Consider the following 12,100-nt stretch of genomic DNA (forward strand, 5'->3'; position numbering starts at 1 on the left):
AAAGTAAAAACTAGATTGACAAAACATAGTAAAGGAATTTCTGTAGAGTAGAGTAAAACTGACTCAGCTCAAATAAATACGGAATAAGAATTCCGTTCTAACAGAAGCAGCAACACACGTTGAATATGAGAAGTGGATTAGCACAGTAGTTTTGGGACAGACAATAATTTTTTTAATATACATATAATAACAACCACGAATTTCACCAATTTAACTCCGTAACTTTTCAGTAATATTTTTATTTTAAAAATTTGGCTACCTATTTTACCATAATAGTGGCCGACTTTCACATATAAAATTAATAATTCTATATTTATATTTGCCATTTTTATTGTTCGACGCTCATCAATTAACTACGATTTAGAACAAGTGTAATTTTAAAAATTTGGCTATCTATCTTACCATAATAACGGTCGACTTTGCACATATGAAATTAATAATTCTGAATTCATACTTAAATGCCGCTCATTGTGTGGTCTCTTCAACATCATTTCATATGTTTTATTTGTCTGCCGCCACTTAAACACTATTGTGTGGCCGCGGCCATACACCTAAAACTAAAAATTTCCAGAAAACTCAGACTGCGCTAAACTGATATAGTAAGTCGGAGGTAAGTCGATTCATTTAATTGTCTCAATCTCACGATAGGTCACATAAAGATTTTGCATTATCAGTTTTGGAGCAGTAACAATTGTTTCCGTGACAAGTGTTGACTTTGGACGACCTTCACGCCATACCATCGATAAACACTGGTCCTTGATAAAGCTTTATTGCCAAAAATTAAATTAAGTTCCTCGATGCATTGTTGCTGAGATAGTTCACGCGGAAAGTTGTAAAATATAGTATATTGTAAGCGATTTAATTAAATTTTTTGGCCGAGATGAATTCTTTAAGTTATTATAAACAACACAATTAGTAAGTATGTCAAAACGGTATGGATGTTATACTAAATGTCAAACTGTTTCGATAAAGTTGTGAGTTGCCAGATTGCAATAGTAGGATTACAAAGTCCCGAAATATAAAAAAAAACCATTGAACCTAATTGTAAATTTTGTGTGAACACCATAGCAAAATTCACAAATTTTCTTATAAAGGGTTTGTCCGGGCGTGCCGACTGGATTCGGTAGAGGGCGTTCCTAACTAACGAACGAGCAGCTGGTCAGATGTCTCCGAACACCTGGAGAGTCAGAACAAACATTTGTTGCGAGTGGAAAGTGTGCCAAGAAAATTTGAAGACGTGCGAAAGTGACGCCCAATTTTTGAATAACGTAATCACAGATGACGAGTCATAGATCTTTTTGTATCCGTGCCTGAAAAGAACAATGAATGCCAAGCATATTGAGACGACGAACTTCACAATAATAGCATACTCGAAATTCGAACATATCACAGGAAATTCGTCATACGAATTTTTCGTTCGCGTGAAAGATTATTCTGCAAATGACAAAATGGAGCAGAGCAGAAGATAATATCAAAATTTTAAAGAAATTATTGATAATGGCAAAAATATCAAAATTAGTAATGAGCAAAGAAAATTACATTTTGAAAAAATATGTATTTGCTTATTTCAAGGCAGAGAAATAAGAAAATATTGTAATGTAATATAAGTTAAAAAGGAAGGTGAAGGAACCAATTGATTATTTTTACGAAATCCTTTACGGACGAAACAAACTAGTATGCAAATTAATGAAACGGAGATAAAATATAATGGGACAGAAATTGAAAGATAATGTATGTTGGTATATTACTATATATTGCTGCGGTAAATATTCGAGCATGTAGAGCCGCATACGCACAAAATTTTAAACTACTTGTGAAGGCAACTCATATTCATATTCATTCACACAAAAGTTCCATTAAATTTGGGGCGCGGAATCAAACTTCTGGCAAAATGTTCAGAATGTTGGAAAAGACCATGTGGTTCAAAAATCAAGATTATGTTTTCTTCGATTATCGAGATGTGGCGCACTCCGAATTCCTTCCGACCGGACAAACTGTCGACAAAAAATACTATTTGAGTGTTTGCTATCCATAAAAAGAGGCCGGAATTAGGAGCCGACAACTCTTGGTTTTCTCATCTCGCATAATGCTTTGGTTCTTCGAGAGTTTTTCGCCAAATTTTCAACCACTTGCGTCTATTTAGCAAACAGAAACGACCGATCCGGGGAAACAGTTTGGTGTCAATGGAAGACATTGAGAGTGAATCGCTACTCGCATTGAAGGCTATTCCGGAAATTGTATTTAACAACTGTTTCGTGAATTGTAAAAAACGGTGACATAAAGGGAAATTACTTTGAGGAGGAGAACATAGATTTTAAAGAATAAATTAAGAATTTTAAGATAGTAAACAAAGTCTTACTATTTTTTGCTGATAGTAGTACGTAAGTACATAATTTTTAAGAAAATCATATTGTACACGTGTAGTGTGTGCTCCCCAACATATTGGCTTCAACTTAGTTCAAATTTTTTCTATAGAACTCGTAGTTTTGCCGGAAATCGAGATAAACCATTATTATAAATTCCCCTACCTTTTCCCGACCTTAGATCATCCGAAAACTATTTTTATACTCTTGTAACATGTTCCTTGGGAAAAAAGTAAGACGATGTTCGTGGACCACTCCACGCCCATAAAACGCCATTGACCGAAAACGTATAAAGTAAAACTCTAACTCGGCGTGGATAAAACAATTTATGAGTGACAAATCAATAACTAAATGCACCAGAGATATTAAATTTTACCTCCGAGATGGTATGAGGCTTAAAATTGGACGTTGGGTGTGGCACCGCCAACTATTAGGTGAAATCACATACATATGTCGGGACCCGTGCGACCGATTTCAACCATTTTGTTATATTTCCCTGGCATTCCTAATATATCAGAATAAAAGTTTGCACTAATAGTGCTTTCAGGTGTGCCACCTTATGATTAAAAATTACCCAATTCGAACCAAAACCCTTCAAGCCCCTAGGTACTGAATATGTGGACCCAGAGCTTATAGTTGACTTTTTATTAAAAATATCGGTCAATGTGTGAGATATATAATTGCAATTCAGAGATAATCATTTTCTGATAGTAGTACGTCTGTGTGCTACAAATGGGTTGAATAGGATCAAGATCCATACACCTAATATAAAGATTTTAGAACTTCGGGTGACTTTAATTGAGAGAACATGTTTTTGTTATAACGGTGCATCTTTGGACTTTGAATAATTAAAATCGGGTAAAAACTCGCTATAGGGCAGATATAACTAACAAGTCTTATACTACTGTGTCCAAAAAATAAGGTGACATTGTATTTATTTTGAAAATTCTTTATTTATTCTTCCAAATAAATTTTATCCCCTTCAAAGTAATCCCCTCCCGATGCAATGCGCTTATGCCAACGGATTTTCCAATCTTCGAAACACTGGTTGTAGTCACTTTCCGGGATGGCCTTCCGTTCCGTCTTCGCTGCGGTTTGAATCTCCTCTATCGTATAAAAACGGTGTCCCCGGAGCGGTCTTTTGAGCTTGGTGAACAGCCAGAAGTCGCACAGCGCCGGATCAGGTAAATACGGTGGTTGCGAAACGATATGGGTTGAGTTTTTGGTGAAATGATCACGAAGTACGAGGGTAGTATGAGATGGTGCATTATCGTAGTGTAAAAACCAAGAATTGTCTTTCCTGTTTGACCGGTTGGAAGGAATTCATAATAGCACAACACCACGATAATCGAAGAAAACAGTCAACATGACCTTGATTTTTGAGCGACTTTGGTGCGATTTTTTTGGTCTCGGCTCTCTTTTGGCACGATATTCGCTCGATTGATCGGTTGTTTCGGGGTCGTAAGCATAGATCCAAGTTTCATCGCCAGTTATAATGCGTTTCATGACATCCTGGTACTCGGAAAGCATAGTTTCACACACTTCAACGCGACGCCTTTTTTCCAAAAAATTCAATGTTTTCGGTACCAGTCGAGATTTGACGCGCTTGAGGCCCAAAACATCTTTTAAAATTGTTTTGGCTGAGACTTTCGATATGCCAACTTCATCAGCAAGGTCTCTAATTGTTAATCGACGGTTTTCAACACCAAATCTTTAATTTGTTGAACGTGAGCTTCGTCGGTTGAGGTTGATGGTCGCCCTGGACGCTCTTCGTCTTCGACACGTTCACGACCGGCTCGGAACTCACTATACCACTTGTAAACATTTTTTTTAGACATAGCCTCATCACCAAAGGCTTTCTGCACCATCCTCAACGTATCCACAGCAGAAAATTGATTCCGTAAACAAAATTTAATGCAAATTCTTTGCTCAACAAATTTCGACATCGCAAAAAACGAAAAACTCACTTTTAGCAGCTCACAAAACGACAGGTATCTCAAACATTAATGAATATTTTGACATGAAATTTGACATAAATGTGACTGACAGTACTACCAACCTAAAAAATAATTCTCCAAATCCTTCGACGCGCGCAGTTTAAATTCAAATGCCACCTTATTTTTTTGGGCACAGTAGTATACCTAAGGTATTCCCTTGGCTTTAATCTTTGCAGTTGCAACAGTATGACAGTTCGGTTATGCTCGAACTTAACTCTTACTTACTTGTTTCTATAATGTTTGTTATTTTATCTTTCGCTTCCGATGGGTTTTTCTCTACTATGAATTTATGTCCTTTTTACCAATTTTAAAGGCTTCTCCACCAGTCTATTTTATCTGTGTGCATAAAATTGATACAATCGGGTGAAAACATGCTTTAGTTGCCATATAACTAGTATTATGATTTCAAACATCCGGTTGTTTTTATTCCTTATATATTGGAGATGTGAGGTACCTTAATGAAACCACAGAGCATCTTTCTGTGTTAATCTTCTTCTTTACTTTAGACACCGCTTGCGCGATTATAGCCGAGTTAACAACAGCACGCCAGCCGTTTCTTTTTTTCTCAATGTGGCGCCAATTGGAGATTCCAAGCGAAGTCAGGTCTTTCACCACCTGGTCTTTCCAACCAAGTGGAGGTCTTCCTCTGCTTCCCCCTGCAGAACTCTGTGTCGAATACTTTCAGAGCTGGAGTGTTTTCGTCCATACGCACAACATGACTTAATTCGCTGAACTACGTCAATGTCGTCGTATATCTCATACAGCTCATTGTTCCATCTCATTCGATATTCGCCGTGGCCAACGCGAAAAGAACCATAAATCTATCGCAGAACCTTTCTTTCGAAAACTCGTAACGTCGACTCATCAGATGTTGTCATCGTCCATTCCTCTGCAGCATATAAGAGGATGGGAATAATGAGTGACTTATACAGTTTGATTTTTGTTCGTAGAGAGAGTACTTTACTTCTCAATTGCCTACTCAGTCCAACCTGTTGGCAAAAATTATTCTGCGTTGGATTTCGAGGCAGACTTTGTTGTTGCTGTTAATGTTGGTTACAAGATAGACGAAATTATCTATAACTTCGAAGTTATGACTGTCAACAGTGACGTGAGAGCCTTGCCGCGCCTAATGTGACGACTGTTTGATGGCAGGAAATATTTTGTCTTGGTTTGCTTCCTTATTCAGTCTGGAGAAAGCAGAACTAACGGCGCGGGTGTTGAGGTCAATGATATCAATACCATCAGGGACGCCAGCAGCTGTACACTCTTATAAAAGATTGTACCTGCTCGATTAAGGTTTGCAGCTCGAAATATTTTCTCCAGCAGCAGGTTATAGAAGTCGCACGATAAGCAGTCGCCTTGTCTGAAGCCTTGTTTAGTATCGAATGGCTCAGAGGTCGTTCGCGACGGAGCTTTTGATGTTGCTCAACGTCAGTTTACACAGCCGTATTAGTTTTTAAGGGATACCAAATTCCCTTTTCACGGGTCCTTTCCAAGATTTCACGTGCCCTTTCCAAGATTTCAGTGCCATTCAGCAGGCTGGAGAAGTGTTCTCTCCATAATTATAGTATGCTCTGGGCATCAGTCACTAGATCACCTCTGGGGGTTCTACTATAGTAGAGGCACTCCTCATTGTAACAGCTGTTCATTTGCATTTTCCGAATGTTCAATGGTTTGGTTGCAGCTGTACGTAAGGAGCTTATACCGAGTTGTTGACTAGTGCTCTCAGAAAGCAGGAGTGCAAATCGAGTAGAAAATTTTTCAGATGTTTGTTGTGATTGTGATTGTAGCTTCTCGACGTTGGACCTTTCTTGTGTTTGTGGACGTGCGTTTTTTGCTGCACAGAGGCGAGTACGATGTTAGGACCTCGGAGCGTACGCACATCTAAAACACTGGAGACGTGTTTTCCATCTATCGATCGGGTTTGTGGTTTTTCGATCCGGAGACAACCAGGTGGCTTGTTGAATTTTCTTATTCAGGAATCCTGTACTACAGATAATCATATTTTGGGCATCGGCGAAGTCGATCAGACTCAACCCATTTGGGGATGGCTTATCCTGGCGTTATAGTCGTCAAGCACGATTTTGATATCGTGGAGAGGGCAGCTCTCATAGGTGCGTTTCAAGGGCTCATAGAAGGAATCTTTCGTCACATCGTCCTTCCTTCGGGGCGTGGGCGCAAATCAGCGATATGTTGAAGAACTTCGCTTTGATGCGGATTGTGACTAGACGCTCATCCACCGGGGTGAATGACAGTACTCGGTGACGGAGTCTCTCTCCCACCACGAATTCCACACTAATTGCGCTTCTTTATATGGTCACTGTAGTAAATGCCTCAAGGACCTATTCGTCTCAGTGGACGATGGTGATGTCAGCCTTCACTCTAACGAGGACATACCATTTGAGCAGTGGCACCTTCCCAATTACGGGACCGGACATTCAAGGTCCATGTCCATAAATCGTAAAAATCGTTAACACATTTTCAAGGGTCGTCATCAAAAGGGGTTCTCTCATCGAATACTGTTTTCTTCTTTTCCTTCGTAGTGTTTTTTAAGTGGAGGGTCCCAAGCCCAGCGCACAACCCTGAGGAGGGGATGTTTCGCTTTCTCACTTCAGCTCGCCTTCAACGATGTTTTCTGGCTACCCAGAAGGTACTTGGTCAATGTCAAAGAATCGTTTATGTTCACTCCCACGTGAATGGCAATCAGATAACTTCCCTCACTTGCATGAACTTCTACACATGACTCCATCCTCCTCTGTGTTAATAATATAAAGTAATACCAAAAATACATATGAATGGGCCAATATTACACCTAACTTCCTATTGGCTTTTTACCGTATACACCCTGTCAAGAAAGTATCGGGAGTTCTTCATTTAAATCTCCTGTTTATATGGAAGACAGGTACATTTTTTTTTAGGTTGGTACAACTGTCCTTAATTATGATGCCAAAAATTAGTCCGATCTGTCAACCAGTGTGTTGACAGCAGCTGTTTATGTCAGTCGACCTCAGTAGCGTTTATCGAATTTTACAATGACCGAAAATATTGATCAACGTATTTCTGTTAAATTTTGTGTTGCGAACCAATTTTCCTGTACCGATACATTGAAAATATTGCAGTAGGCTTTTGGTGAATCTGCTCTATCAAAAACGCGCATTTACGAGTGGTACAGAGCATTCAAGGAGTGTCGGAAGACCGTTGAAGACATGCCTCGTTCTGGACGGCCTTCAACGAGTGTGACTGATGATAACGTTGAAGGTAATTGTTGCCGAAAACGTACGATTATGAATGAAAAATTGGGCATGCAACGCGTTGCTGCAAGACTTGTTCCGATAGAGCTGAACTGCCTTCAAAAAAGGTATCGAGAGCAGCTAACTGCAGACATGCTGTTTCAACTCAATTCGGATCCCAACTTCATGGAACGCACAACGAATATGACACACTTACGAACCAGCAATCATCCGAATGGCGGCCCAAAGGCGCGCCAAAGTCGATAAAAAGTGAAAGTAATGCTCAATGTTTTCTTCGATATTCGTGGTTTCGTTCACTATGAATACGTTCCAACTGGTCAAATCGTCAACAAAGAGTATTTTCATAGTGTTATGAGGCGCTTGCGAGACGCTATCCGTCGTAAACATTGTGAATGAACTTTTGGCTTTTTGGACATTTTTTTGTTGAGTACAAATATCATTGAGCAAGCGCCGTATTCACTTGATATGGCCCCCTGTGACTTTTTATTTTCTTTTCTGAACACTGAAACATCTACTTCGGAGAACACGCTTCGACTCAATTGAAGACATCAAAACAAATTCGACGCGGGAGCTGAACGCCATCCCGGAAAGTGCGTTGGCACATGTGCACCGCTTCAAATGGATGTTACTTGGAAGGCGGTAAAATTAATTTGGATGATGATTGAAAAATTTTCGTATACTGATAAATTCCCGATTCTTTCTTGACAGGGTGTATATTGGTCAATAGTAAGATATCTGAACGTACAATTTTGGATATACCAAAGTTTAATGCCGACAAAATGTGAAATCGGTCTAGGAATTACTCCAACTCCCATATACCTATGCACTACATAAATAAAAAATAAATACTTTCTTGTGTGAGTTACATATGTATGTATTAAGGTGGGCCCAAAATAGTTTTTATTTTTATTTTTCTCTTAGTTACCATGAAAATCTCATCCGACATGACTAGAAACAAGTTCTGGTAAGACCTGAGCTCTTAATATTAATATTAAGAGGTGCCTCGTCTACATTTTTGATTTCCCATATAAATAACACAGGAAATATTTTTTTTGTTTGGATTTTTAATGTACACGAACAAATAATTGGAAAGCGAAATTTACAGATCTACAAAAAAGGTCTAAACATTTTTTGGCTGAGTCAACTCTTTCAAAGTTATTCGTAGTTAAAGTCCAACAGAAAATTATAAAAAATGATTTCCACAATTTTTTATCTTTTATTACAAATTAATGGCTAATAAACATAACAAATCATATTTTTCGTAAAACTTATCGAGTGTTTAGCGATGTAACCATAGAACTTTCACAAAATATCGATAATCGTTTAATAAAATAAATTTTTTAAGTACTTAATTTAAACGAAAACTTTGAACTCTACTCTGTGTGAGTGATGACTTAAAAACATTAATCGTTGTCTCAAAAAATAATGTATCCTATTTGCTCCTGACTCTCGGGAAATGTAAATTAATAAGAGCCATTTTTCAGTAATTTTTCAATTGCAACACAACTTTTTTTCATATCTCTTACATATTGATACTGGACTTTCTCTGTCCGCAGTATACCCAGGATATTAATTTCCGACCTTCCCACTGACTCTACGCCTTTAAGTTTGATCTAAATATGTGACATTTAAATTTGTGGTTTAGCACTGGTTAGAGAATTGTTTTAACCCTTTGTCCAAACCTTATATTCCGAATATAAATTATTCAGAGCCTTTGGTTGGCGTTTTTCACATCAACGGTTAATATATTTCGTTAATTAGCCTTTGCGGTTGATTTTATATCACATGTATTTCATTTGGCTTGAAGTAAAATAGAATAAAAATTTATGTAAATAAAATATTTAAAGTTATAAAACTAAGTGAGTCTATGGCCTGTAATCTTTGTATATAAAAACGATGAACTCCAAAACCACTGAACCGATTTTAGTAAAATTTTGCACACTGTGTCCAGTTTTAACCAACTTAAGGGGGTATTCTGGTTTAGAAGCCCGAATTTTAGGTAATTTTTGACGCGATAAAAAAAATCAAAAATTAGTTTGACTATCCCTTTTTTTAAATGCTTTTTATTGATATTCTAAGAATACAAAACATAAATAATATAAGAAAAAAAATTTAATTAAAAAAAACTGCAGGTCGGCGAAGTAGAGACTATTGAAACAATGGCTTGTCCTGGTGTGCAGGATATAAATCCTTTCCGTGACCTAAAACGAAAATATATGCGGAATCCGTGAAGAGTAAAAGTGTAGTTATCGCACTACGAAACGTTTTTGAAAAAAAAAATTTACAAAATGGTGGAGGTTTGAAAAAAAAAGTTTCGTATTTTCCCTGTTTTTTTGTGGTTCGGAATTTTTTAAAAATAAAAAGAAAATTCTTTCGAAAGTTCTTTGTAGTGCGATACTGTAATGTATAAGAAAGCTCTGTGTAAAATTTCATGTGAATCGGTTGAGTAGAACTTGAGATATCATGCATATCGTTTCTAGAAAAGTAGTTATGAGAAAAACGAGTTTAGAATTTGAGATCTAGTCGCGCGCAGTCGGAGTCGGAGTCACAAAATGAGCTGTAACTCGGAAAATAATTTGTATTTCGAAAAATCCTCCTAGGGACATTTTCTTTAAGGGTTATACTATAAAAATATACAAAAAAAAATCGATTTTTTCGAATTTCTAAACCAGAATACACCCTTAAAAGACAGGATAGTGAAAACAATTCATATATAAAAAATACAATGAAATCTCTATTAAATGGGGGCTCTATTAAGCGGAAATCTCCATTAACTGTGCACATTGGCCGGTCGCACAATTTGTTGATGTTTATTAAGTACAATCTATTAAGCGGACAACTTTATAACTGAACAGAAAGACTGCCCCAATTACGGGAGATTTCACTGTATGTATTTATAAACATACACATGTATTCAGAATCCCAAAAAATATAATACAGTTGAACTCCCATAACTCGAACATTACTACCAAAAGCTAGAACACTAGAAGCCAAATTTCATATATTTTCCTGCCATAACTCGAAGTCTCTTTTGCTCAAAGTTTTTTTGTGGATTATGGTGATGCGAGTTAGGGATGTTCAACTGCAATTTTAATTTTCAGTAAAATGACAAACATAAAGAAAACTTAATCAATATTCCTTCTTTCGATAGGGACCATTTTTTTAGTTAGACAGATGCTATTAATCATAGATTGAAAAAACATCCTTAAAATCGTTAATTTTGCCATGAAAATATCAAAAATTAAAGCTCAAGTGCAATCCCTTGGATTCTTATACCGGCAAAAACGTTTTCCCCTTTATTCGCAAATTAAATATTCACTGTATTGAATAGTGTATTATTTGAATAATAATATAAAATGTATTCCACAGCATCGAGTGGTCGGATCTACTATCACTAGTATAACTTAAAAATGAAATTTATATGTCAATACCTGAACTTAACTCTTCCTTACTTGTTTTAACTGATTTTGTATTTTTCTATATTTAGATTCGAGTATTTTTCACGAACAGTGCACTCTGGGTGCCGTTAAAACAATTTTTACACAAGCTGTTCACAATATAGATTAAAAATTTTCGATAGAAGATTTTGTTTGGTTTGCTCTAGTTTTTAAGAATAAGTAATAAATCTGACAAATTAGTAAGTCATCTTTTATGCATGAAAGATTATATTAGTTGAATACTAGAATACTAATAGAAATAATGTTGTTAATCGATACTAACTTTACTTATAATTATATCTCAATTGGAAATTAAAATAATTCAGCATGGCGACTTACCGATAAACTTTTAAGTGATCCTGTTGCACGTCTTTCAGAGTAAACTTGCTTTAGCTGCTCCATTCCAGTAGCACCGATAAATATAACAAACGGCATCAACTGCTGACTATTATGAAGAAATTTTAAAGTGCTTGGAGCACAATCTAATATGCACATCCGTCCTAAGATTATTCAAAGGTTCAATCCATGCGCAGCACTAAGTAAATAATTACAAAACCTTACCACTCTCGATCACTTCATTCACAGAGTTCAAATGCAAACCATATAAATGTCCATTGTAGCTCCCATATTCAAGAAATTCATTACGCTTTATTTGTTCTTCCATTTTTTCACGATTAGTAAAATAGTAACTGACTCCATTTTCTTCAAGTGGCCGCTTAGGCCTAGTTGTGTCTAAAATAAATTTGTATTTATTTCATTAACTCTTTTGCTTTTTAATTATCACTTACGGGGTATAACGGTTCCAAATCGCTCCGGATCACTATTGATAAGACGATTTTTGAGGGTACGCCTTCCAACTCCTGGAACACCTATTAACACCAGAGTCTTCCTTCTAAATGGTGGCATCCTTGTTACCTCCTCATATAAAAGCAAATCAGCTTTGTCAAATTCGCAATTTGCTTTAGATTTGTACATAGTTATTTTTTTACGCTTTGAGACCTGTTATTTAAAATGGCATTAATGTTTACAGAAATTTTCTAAATATAAAATTC

At 36.7% G+C, this 12,100-nt stretch overlaps 1 protein-coding gene across 5 annotated transcripts in view; it reads right to left on the reverse strand.

Moving 5' to 3' along the window:
- Nucleotides 1-12,100, reverse strand: part of LOC126764544 (protein PALS2) — a 161,994-nt gene that overhangs the window by 43,160 nt on the left and 106,734 nt on the right. For all 5 annotated transcript variants that reach the window (XM_050482236.1, XM_050482237.1, XM_050482239.1 and 2 more), the window contains 3 exons: nucleotides 11,837-12,047; nucleotides 11,610-11,780; nucleotides 11,388-11,548 (listed from right to left, as the gene is read on the reverse strand). In XM_050482236.1, coding sequence (XP_050338193.1) covers nucleotides 11,388-11,548; nucleotides 11,610-11,780; nucleotides 11,837-12,047 — 543 coding nt within the window. The remainder of the gene's footprint in view (nucleotides 1-11,387; nucleotides 11,549-11,609; nucleotides 11,781-11,836; nucleotides 12,048-12,100) is intronic.

This window comes from Bactrocera neohumeralis, unplaced genomic scaffold (genome assembly GCF_024586455.1).
Source record: "Bactrocera neohumeralis isolate Rockhampton unplaced genomic scaffold, APGP_CSIRO_Bneo_wtdbg2-racon-allhic-juicebox.fasta_v2 cluster09, whole genome shotgun sequence".
Taxonomy (NCBI): domain Eukaryota; kingdom Metazoa; phylum Arthropoda; class Insecta; order Diptera; family Tephritidae; genus Bactrocera; species Bactrocera neohumeralis.